The sequence below is a fragment of the Pelodiscus sinensis genome, chromosome 7, assembly GCF_052426305.1.
Source record: "Pelodiscus sinensis isolate ZL-2025 chromosome 7, ASM5242630v1, whole genome shotgun sequence".
Taxonomy (NCBI): Eukaryota; Metazoa; Chordata; order Testudines; family Trionychidae; genus Pelodiscus; species Pelodiscus sinensis.
Genome location: NC_143058.1, coordinates 4,140,427 through 4,150,828, shown reverse-complemented (window position 1 = coordinate 4,150,828; position 10,402 = coordinate 4,140,427). Strand labels below are relative to the sequence as shown.

Here is a 10,402-nt window from a genome sequence, read left to right as displayed (position 1 = left end):
CGGCAGAGGGGTGACGCTTTGGGGCGGAGGAGAAGCCGCGTCCCGGCTCCCGAGCGCTGGCCCAGCGCGTTGTGGCGCCGGGGTCCAGGAGAGAGGCCCGCGGGTGCTTTGCGGTTGTTTAGGCGCCTTCCATGGGCTCTCAGCCAAACCCACGGGGACACCCAAAGACCTGGCTATGGGGGAGCCCCCTTCCCACCCATGGGCACCCCCTCCCGCCGCCGCTGTGCCGCGGGCTCTGCCTCTCTGCTTTGGGTAGCAGGCGGCTGCTTTGCAGGGCTGGCTCTGCTCCCAGCTCGGTGGCTCTTGGTCGTAGCCACCCAGCAGGGGCAGATGTAGGGCAGAGCGAGCGGGGCGGCCGCCCTGGGCCCCGCACTTCAAGAAGCCCTGTGCATGCGCTGTGGCAAAGGGGGGCCCCCGCGAAATTGGGTTGCCCTGGGCCCTGCAAAATGGTCACCTGCCCCTGCCGCACAGGGTGTGTGCGGTGTGGCTGGGTTTTGTGTTTAGCCCGCGTGTTGGGTATTTTTGGGGAGACCCTCTGGCACCCCTACCTCCATGGGACGGGGGCTCGTCTTGTCCAGTAGCTGGAGCAGCAGGGAGGCCCCGAGCCAGGCTATTTGTCCAACATCTGTGGCGGCTGGTCCCTGGGGACGCCAGTGCAGACTCGCCTCCGCCCCTCTCCAGGGGTGGGGTCGAAAAGGCTGGGACTGGAAGCGCTACACGTGCCAGGCCCCAATTGCATTTTTAAGGCAACGCTCCCCCGGAGCGATTGACGGGGGGTCCGGTACGTGGCCCTTCCTTCCCCAAGGTTTGGGCAGCACGTTACCGACCGGGGCGGGGCGGGGGGGAGCTCTGTGAGCTGGAAAGCGCCTCGCGCGCTCTCACCAGCCGTAATCGGGCCAAGAAAGGGGCTCGCCTCCCCCGGCTCATCTCTCCAGTGTCCTGGGACCAGCACCGCGAGCACACGCTGCAGAGGGAGGGCGTTGTCTGCCCCCCAGGGCTGGCCAGAGCCAGGCTGGCCAGTGAAGGGTGTGGCAAGCTGCGCGCTGCAGAACCAATCGCCCTAACACAGGGAAGTTTGTTTGAAGCCCTCCCGCGCCCCTAGGTTGCTGTGTGCTGGCCTCCCTGTGGCGTAGTGGGGGGCTGTCTGCTCTGTACCCCGGGATCCCCCTGCGCTGTGAGGTGTGATTCCCACGGAGGGGTCAGTCTTGGGCTGGAATCATGAAGGAACCAGTCTAAGGAGGGGGCTGGAATCTAGGGGCCCCGGGACCCCATCTCAAGGGGGCTGTGGCATCCTGGCCCCGACTCCTGTAGCCACATCCCGTCTAGGCTGTGCTGCACCCTGGAGAAGCCATAAACCTCTATTCTACCGGCTGGCGGAGTCCGTCCTTGCTGCTACGGGGGTGCAGGGTCGGGGGAACCCCGACACGTCGTCACACTCCTGCTGAACCTCCGCGGGCTCTGTGCCGCCCTTCGCGGAGGCCTAACCCCGTCCCGCGTCTTCAGGAAGGGGAGCCGTGTCGTCTCCTGCTGCTTTCAAGGCAGGACCCTGCTTAAAAGAACGTTGCCTCCGGAACTGGGTCTTCGCTGGTTGTCTTCAACGGGGTGTTAATCTCGTGTCCCGGACCCTGTGGTGCTAGTCTTTGCCGAGCGCCCCCGTTCTGCTTATATGAGGCGCTGTAGCCGCACTCCAGAGTCATCCGCAACGGGGGGGGGGGGGTGGGAAGGCGTCAAACCTTGAGAACAAGCATCCATCTCATAGGGTAGCGCAGGCTTGCGGCAGCGCCTTTGCAGCTAACGAAGGAGCAGGTGGGTCACCTCGTTGTGGCTGGCCTGTGCTGCTCACGCGAGTCCCATGCACCGTGCTGGAGAGTTGCCAGAGTAAAGCCGACACTGAAACAGTCCCGGTTCAGCAGGGTTTCGCCTGATCGCGCCAGGCCCGGCAGGAAAGGCCCGCTACTGTATTTAGTCCTGCCGGTGTAACCCACATACCTAGCGGGTGCAGGTCACGGTCCCAGCAGGGTGGCACTTAGACCGTGTACGGCACGAGGTAAGAACAAGGGAGCTCTACAGCCGAGCAGGGAGTCAGCTGGCATTATTGCTCCAGAGGTCCCCGGTTCAATTCTGCCTGGTGGTGGTTACACCTCGACTGGACATGCTGACGGGGGGTTTTCACTGTGTCCCAGGCGTGGCAGGGGCACGAGCTAGAAGAGGATCAGGGACAGTTGATCCCCACTTGTAAATCTGCCCTGGCTGGCAGAGCAGGTGAGCGGCTGGTTTCTAGCCAAGGCAGAGCGCTGCAATGTGGGGAGGGCAGGTTTAAGCCAGAACACGTCGCTCTTAAAGACCCTGATGCTGTTCCCTCTCCCATTGACCTGAGTGGGGGCAGGCCCTGGCTTTTTTCTTGTGCCAGGCGAATGAAGCCTGGCAGAGAGGCCACACCGCAGTGGGTGGCCTACGCCCTTTTATTCACTGGGGCCCGACTACACATTTTTTCCCAGCTCAACCCCAGGCCTGCCAGGGCACCGCTGGGGCCTTCGCGGTGCTGTCAGCCCCGGGTCAGTTCCTGGGGGTGGGCTGACGCGCTACCTAAACGAGGCGTCACCTGGTGTTTTGTGCCTGCCTGCGCGCTGGCTTTCAGCAGAGAGGGTCTGGGGTTAGGCCGCTGGCGAAGGGCCTAATCTCTGCTCTGCCACACACTGCCCAGTCACGGCCGCGCTGTGCCTCAGTTTGCCCATCTGTAAAATGGGATCACTAGCCACCCCTCCTTCCCCCCCCCCACAAACCATCACTACGAGCCCCTTAGTAGGCGGATGCCAAGCCTGAGCTTAGCTTACAGCGCTAAAGCAGCTTGCTGGCGCGACGGCGGCGCCTCAGTGCTTCCAAAGTCGCTTGCTGGGCAAATGCCAGCCAGCAGGTGGATGGGCGTCGGGGGGGGGGGGGGCAGCTGCCCACATTGGCCGGGCGATTATAGGGCAGGCGGCACCCCAAGTAGCAAGCTGCTGGAACTGTCGGGCGGGTTGTGGTAGCCATGTGGGTCCCAGGCTGTTAGAAAGCCAAAGGGGGAGGGGTGCAGTTTTGGAAGCCTGAAGCTCTCTGAGGACCCGAAAAGCTGGGGCCAGCTAGGCAGGCCCAGACGAAAGGTGGCTGTGAGGGTCACCGTCAGCACCTCTAAGCCGGCCCCATCCCGCCTTGGTTTGTGCACCTGGGTTTCTCTCTCCCTGCAGCCTGGTCCCCTCCATCCTAGTGCCGCCCGCATCCCCATGGGGGCCTGCCTGACTCACAGGGCCACACCACCACCTGGTGGCGGCGATTGAGCACTGCAGCCTCCCATTGGCAGGGTGGGGGAAAAAAACGCTCCCCGGTGTTGGCCTTTGTGTCCCGTATCCTCTGGGCCCAGCTGTTCAGGCCCGGCTGCTGGCATCAGGGCTTTAGCACGGGTGCCCTGACAGGCTTTTGGGGCCTGCGTCCCTAAGCCCTAGTCCCTGTGCTGCACGTGTAGGGCTAACCGGGCAGCCGGCGCCCCTCTGCATGTGTGGCGCGGGGCTGCTTGTTCGTGCCGGGCAGGCGTCCTGTGCGGAAAGCCACAGGGCCGTGTAGTCCCTTCCATACGCGGCCAGATGCAGGCGCCTTTGGCGACGCGCCCGCTGCGAGCCCCCGGCGTTCAGCCCGCTCGGATAAGGCGCCGTCTCTTCGCACGGGCTTGAGCGTCGGTGCGTGGGCCTGGCTAGTTTTCACTCCCGCGCCTGAGGGGCTAACGCCAGCCACAGGCCCCCGCACCCCAGGCTAGGCCCCGACACAGACCTAAAGAGGAGCTAGCCGGGTCTCCTTTGGGGGGAGGGAGGTCGTGTCGTTCTGCCCACCCTCCATTGCCGTGTGTGACGGGCTGTGGAGATTTCAAGGTGCAGGGGCCATTATAAAGCAGGCGCACGCAGACGTCCAGCCCCCAAGGCGGGCGGTCAGGATTTCCAGCCTGCTTTAGAGATGGGGTGGGCCATCAAAGGCCAACTGTGGCTGCTTGAAGGTAGGCGCCTAATGCAGTGGCCACGTACTGAGGTGCTTAAAGATGGACTTTTCCCCAACTTAGGTGCCATTTTGGCTTGTGGGAGGTGCCCGGCAAGGCAGCGGGAGAGTCAGGCCCTACCCTACCCCTACCCTGGCCACCGCTGTGGTATGAAGCGGGGCTGCCTTCTAGCGAAAGGCTATCGCACCTGCTACCGCCCTGCCGTGGACTGCCAGGGCGCGCTGCCAGGCAGAGAGGCCTGTGGTTTGGATGTGTGCACTTGCTCTAGTAAGCAGCCAGCCTCATCTCCGCGGCAGGCCGGCCTTCAGCTGATGGGGAAACGGCCCGGCCTCCAAACCAGCCAGGAGGCTGCAGGACGAGGGCTTTTCGCAGCATCCGGCGCTGCCCCACCAGCGTGGGGCAGACCCAAGGGGCTGTGTCTACACTGGGCCACTTATTCCGGAAAATCAGTCGCTTTTCCGGAATAAGCTGCGAGCTGTCTACACTGGCCCTTGAATTTCCGGAAAAGCAACGATGCTCTACTGTACAAAATCAGCCGCTATTCCGGAAAAACTATTCTGCTCCCGCTCGGGCATAAGTCCTTATTCCGGAACACTGTTCCGGAAAAGGGCCAGTGTAGACAGCCCAGTAGTCTTTTCCGGAAAAAAGCCCCGATCGCGAAAATGGTGATCGGGGCTCTTTTCCGGAAAAACGCGCCTACATTGGCCACAGACGCTTTTCCGGAAAAAGGGCTTTTCCGGAAAAGCAGCCTGCCAATGTAGACGCTCCTTTTCCGGTAAAACTGAAAACGGAATAGTATTCCATTTTAAGCATTTCCGGAAATTCATGCCGGTGTAGACGCAGCCGAGGCGGTCAGTGGCCTGTCTCCGACAGTGGTGGCTAACCCATGTTTCAGGGCAAGACGCAGGACAGATGGGTGGAACCACGTGGCTGGACCCCCGCCAGTAATGAGAAAGGTTCATGCGTCAGCATTTAGCCATTCTCAGCTCTTCTCATCCTTCCCCAGCGTGTCGTGTCTGCCCAACCATCCTGGCGTGCTCTAGTAACAGCCCACTCCCGAAGGGCGCGGCGCCGCGCTAACTGAATGCATAACTTTATTAAATAAATGCTTTGCCATGAGAAAAGACAAAGATCGAAGAGTAACATAAATTATAGGTTGAATAAATAGTATACAGCAATCTTCACTTTTTAATAAAACGTGAGATTCGTTTTTTAAGTACAAAACAGAGCTTTTACGCTCCTCATCCGATGTCAGTTTTTCACAAACTGCTTTTTTTTCCCCCCCACCAGTACGATTATGTATATGTCTTGTTTACTGGAAAAACAACAATAACAAAACAAAACAAATCCAACAACAGAGCTACTGTATGTATGTCGCGCTATAAAAAGCAACCGCAAAATGTGTAGTGAGTATTGCTTAAAGATTAAAAACAAAACAACCCAGGCAGGGATCTCGGAATCTGGTGCGTGAACAGCCGTGTTGTAATGGGCGAGAATGCACGGCGGCCAGGCGGTACCCAGGCCGGCGCGGAGGCGGAGTGAAGGTGCGGCAACGGGGAGGCTGGAGTCAAGGTGAATTGTTGCTTGTTTAAACAGACACTCTCCATTGGGGGGGAAAAACGAGAGCGAGAGAGAGAGGCGAGAGTGGAGAAATAGTGCAAAATGCTCTTGTACTAGTGGTTTTCAAATCAGACTGTCCACTGCAGTACAGACAAGGAATAACCCCGCCGGAGAGGTCGGTTTGCTCGCCCCGCTGCCCTGGCTGGGCCGGGAAAAAAGCCCCTTTCGCTCTGACCCCTGCTAGCGCCTCCCCCCGTCGCTTTCACTGGCACAGACTCGGGCCGGCACACCTGCCTCGGAGCTCACCGGTGCCTCCCAGGGCAGGGAGCCGCTACTGCAGGGGGTCGTCTTTTGAAATCTGCGTGATCCGCGATCGAAACGGAAGGCGGCCCGGCCCCGGTCGTCCGCGGGCGGCACCGCGCCTGGGAGCGCTGGAGCTCAGTGCAGGAGCCTCTGCTGCAGGCGCTAAACGCCAGCTAGCTCGCCGCGCCGGCTGGCGAGCGAACCCCTTTGCTCAGGGCCCCAAGCGCCCTTGGGAGGAGCTCTGAGCAGAGAATATCATGGTGGAGCCCCACAGCACCCGAGCAATTCAGGGGCTGGGCCTCCCCTGGGCTCTTGCTTGCATTTAGGGCCAGTCTGAAGTGCAAACAGCTGCTTGGGCGGAGCTGCACCCTTCTTGGGCTGGCCCACTCGGGTGCCCGCGGCGCGTGGAGCCGATCCCGAGTGTGTGGGGCAGGGCCCTAGGGAGCAAAAGGCCTGGGGGCAGATGGCACCGATCCCCTTCCGGGCCTTCCCCGAGTGGCGGCAGGCCGCAGAACGCAGGCCAGTGGGGAGCGGGGGTCCCAGGAGCAGCCGTAACACGGGGCCGTGCCTGGCTGTACCTCCCACCGGGGCGGAACTCAGAAGGGATCATGCCTGTGAAGTGGGGAAACTGAGGCAGCCTAGGGCTGGCTGTAGCGCTCCTGGCTAACGCAGCCTGGGGGAACAGGCACGTGGTGGCAGGGGATGGCTCCTCTCAGAGGATCTGCAGCGTCTGCCCAGCACAAAGGTGGTGGGGGGCTGCCAGTCGTGGTTGGGGCAGCAGCCAACGGGGCTGCAGAGGATGCTCAGCCAAGCGTCTTCAACCTGGGGAGCCAGGGAAGTTCCTAGGCTGCGGAGTCAGGCCCAGGCCCAGGCCTGTTCTCTCGCCCCCGTCCCCACGTAGCGCCGGGTACAAGCATGGCCCCCGCTCTGGGCTGGACCCTGGGGAGCCGAGACTCACTGCTGCCCCCTAAATGTCCCCCCCGGGTCCTGTCCCCCCGCCAGTAGCTGCCATTCCTAGCTGGCTGCAGACCCGGCAAGACCCCGGCCCACGGCTCACCCCCAGGCCTTCTCTGCGCAACTTTCACGGCCCGGAGACAAAGACCCCCAAACCGCCACGCGGGAGGGCGGGCGGGCGGGCGGGCAGCGGCCTAGAGTCCGGGGGGGTGTCTCGGGGAGGGCCAGGGCTGGCTGAGCCGGGCACTGCCCCCACAACGGCGCTTTCCCCTGGGGGGCATTCGGTAAAGTGGGATAGAGACCGGGGTCGCAAGGCCTACGCGTCCCCCAGTTAGCTCTGCTCTGTTAGCCCTTTCAAGGCCGGGGTGGACCCAGTGACCGCTGCGGAAAGGGGGGGTCCGTCCCTCGGGCCGGGGCAGGAAACAGCTGACTCCATCGGCCCTGGACAGAAGAGGGGCTGTATGATGGCCTGACGCAGCCCCCCTGCGCCTGTTCTGGCTCCGCGGCGGGGTTAAGCCAAGCCTTGTGTGACCCACGGAGTCCCGCGGGGGTGGCCCTGCCTCCCCGGCCTACAGACCCACACCGGGCAAGGGAAGGGGGCTGCTTTCTGCACCTCAGCTAGGGCTGGGCCCAGCCTCCCCCGCGGCAGCCTGGGGAACGGGCCGGGGGTGTAGGAGGGAGGGGAGGTCCATGGGCCGCCCCGAGAAGCAGGCTGGGGTGGGCAGAGGGGACCCATCGCAGCTGGCGGGGCCCACAGCACAGACGCCCTTGGCCATAGCCTTGCCCTGGGAAATGGGCCCCGGCGGCCAGGGCGCGAAGGGCCCATGGGGCCGTTTCCTCTCGGAAATCGCTGCCCGTTTCTCTGCCGCAGCCTCCGCTTCCCTTGCCAGGGCCCGGGGCGTGGCCCTGCGGCCCGGTGTCACTGCGGCCCCTCTGGCCACAGCCGGGTGCAGCGGCTCGTGGTCGCAGCCCGCGGAGCTGGAGGCCGCGTGTAAACCAGAGCGGCCCCGAGGCTGCTCCGCCTGACCCTGGGGGCTGCCCAAGCCCAGAAGGCCCCTCGCATAGGCCTGGGAGAATCCGGGAACGCTCGGGTGTGGGGAGCATGGCGTCATAGCGCAGACGGGGGGGGGGGGATGCTGGCCCCCACAAACTCCCTGCAGATCTCCCACTGGGCAAAACCTCTGCCCCGGTCAGGAAAACCAGTGGGGCCTCCACCTCCCCACCGCTGCCCCACACACGGGAGGGGGGGTGGCTTTGCCCAGCCCCCGCAATGCCAACGCCTCTACGAGGGCAGAGGACGAAGCCCCGCCAGTCCCAGCCGTGCAGCAGCCATTCTAGCTGGGGGGGATCCCTTGGTTCCCTCGGCGCGGCTGGCGGACGTCCCTGCGGATCAGCCCGCAGCAGGGCCCGTGCCGGCGGGCACAGGGAAGGGAGCAGCGCGCTCTCGGAGTCCCCCGGGTGCGCCGCGCAGCCGCAGCCGCGAGTTCCTGTGGCGGGCGCCTGCACGCTCGGTGAGACCGTCCATGCCGGGGGGGGGTCGCCCCGTCCTCTTTGTTAAGGGGGCTGCCAGTGAGACCCTGCCTCCGAGACGCTGGTCGTGGGGAAAACGAGGGAGGGAACGAGCCCAGGAGTTAAAAACGCAGAAGCCCAGCGGTCCGGCCACGCCGCAGGCGGTCCCTGGATTCGGCCGTGGGGGCGTCAGTCAACAGCAGACGAGTTGGCCAAAGGGCCTGGTTGGCATGGTTACAGGGCGCGAGACTGGCTGTCCGGGACTTAACCATCGCCCGTGCGCGGCCATGCACAGAGAGCGGTTTGCACGCGCGTGCGTGCGTCTCACCCCCCGTGCAAGCGATTCCTTGGGTGGGTCAGGGCAAGAGCTCTCCTTTCCCAGTGGGGCCGAGGGGCGCAGGCTGGCGCAGATGTTCAAGTCCAATCCCACCGCCACGTCAGCACACCTGTCAGTGAAACCGCACCCGGGAGAAGCGTTATGCATGTGCGACATTGCCGGCAGGATGGGGGGGCTTGCGGCCGTCTTTCTGCCTGCGTGCCTGGGCCGACGGCTGATTTTCCACACCCTGGCGGGATTGTAAAGTCCAGGGAAAACGTCCATCCGTGTCTACGGAACTGCTCCTGGGAGCAAAGTTCAGCACACGCCACGGGCAGAGAGGGGCCGGCTGTGCACAGGGGAAGTAGCCACCAGTGTGTGGTTTTGTGTGTGTGTGTAACGGTTACAAAATAATCACCCTTGCAGGGGAACAAGCCGCTTGACTCCGCTCAGGGACCGAGATCCCCCATGGAACAGAAAAGAGGGTTTGGTTTTTTTCTCCCTTTTGCTGTTTTTTGAAGGAGCCACAACTGTTCTTTTGCCGGCAGGAGCTGCTAGTCCCCGACTGGTTTCCTGACGAACTGCAAAGCCTCGACACCCACGTTCCAGCCAGCGCGCACCCAGAAATCTGCATCCGTCCTCTGGTTCCGCCTCTGGAGTTACAAGTCAAAGGGTGACTCGCTCCAGGAGCGCCACTCAGAGGCCAGGGCTGCGTCCGGTTTCGCTGGCGACTGTTTGGAAAACTGCGGGCGAGTCTAAAAACCCAAACGCGCAAAGAAAAAGATCGTACTCGACCACGCCAAGCCCCCCCGTCGGGTCCTACGGCGGCGCTGGCTGCGTCCCGGCACGGGCTGTCAAGAACGGTTTGGGGGCGTTGCGGGGGAGTCCGTCCTGGGGAGGTGGCGCCGGGGGGGCGCCCACGTCCCTCTTCACCTTTCGTGGCCGGCGGGGGCGACGAGCAGGCGAGGACGGGCCGCAGATTCCGAGGGCCTCGGTTTCGTCCGTGTTTCTAAATGAGATGAAAGGGTTCGGAGTCCCGGGGCGTGGGGCGGCGTGGGGGCGGGGGCAGGGGACGGCGCGGGCCCTTCACTCCGCGATGCTGCTGTCGAAGGTGTGGCACTGCAGGTCGCCAGCCACGTAACTGGTCCCCGGCAGCTTCAGTCCGTACTTGTCCACGCACCAGCACAGCCCACGCTTCCGCCCCCGGGACGGCTTGCACTGGGGAGGCGAGGAGAGACACAAAGGGCCGTCAGTGGCGGGTGCGTCGCGGAGACGGGCCCACGCGGCTCTAAGCCACGAAGGAGACGCAGCCGCCACGTCTCACGGGGTGAAACCTGGCCACAGCCAGACTGCTGGCACCAGGGCTGCACAAGACGGTTCCTGGCTCTGTGTGACTCCCACTGCCTGGGCCTCAGTTTCCGTCTGTGAAATGGGAGCAGTAATCCTTCCTCCTCTCCCTCCCCCCCGCCCCATTTGTGCAGGGCCTGCAGCACACTGGGAGCACTCACAGCCCATCTGGAGAAGCCTGGCAAAGCACCCCAGGCCCTGATGCCAACACACGATGCTGGGCAGATGCTCTTTTAGCTGCTGCACGGGGGCCTCATGCCGTGCGACCTGGCTGACCTCCAAGGAGGCTGGGTGATAAGAGAGCCCTCCCCTAACCCGGCCAGAGGGTCCCTGCCGGGGCCTGGCTCGTGCGCCATGGAGCCCACACCCTGACTTGTGGCACTCACGGTAGC

At 63.5% G+C, this 10,402-nt stretch overlaps 1 protein-coding gene across 1 annotated transcript in view; it reads right to left on the bottom strand.

The window, feature by feature from the left end:
- Positions 1-5,098: 5,098 nt before the first annotated feature.
- Positions 5,099-10,402, bottom strand: part of IGFBP5 (insulin like growth factor binding protein 5) — a 36,100-nt gene continuing 30,796 nt past the window's right edge. Inside the window, exon 4 of the mRNA XM_075933016.2 lies at positions 5,099-9,881. Coding sequence (XP_075789131.1) covers positions 9,750-9,881 — 132 coding nt within the window. The 3' untranslated portion in view covers positions 5,099-9,749. The remainder of the gene's footprint in view (positions 9,882-10,402) is intronic.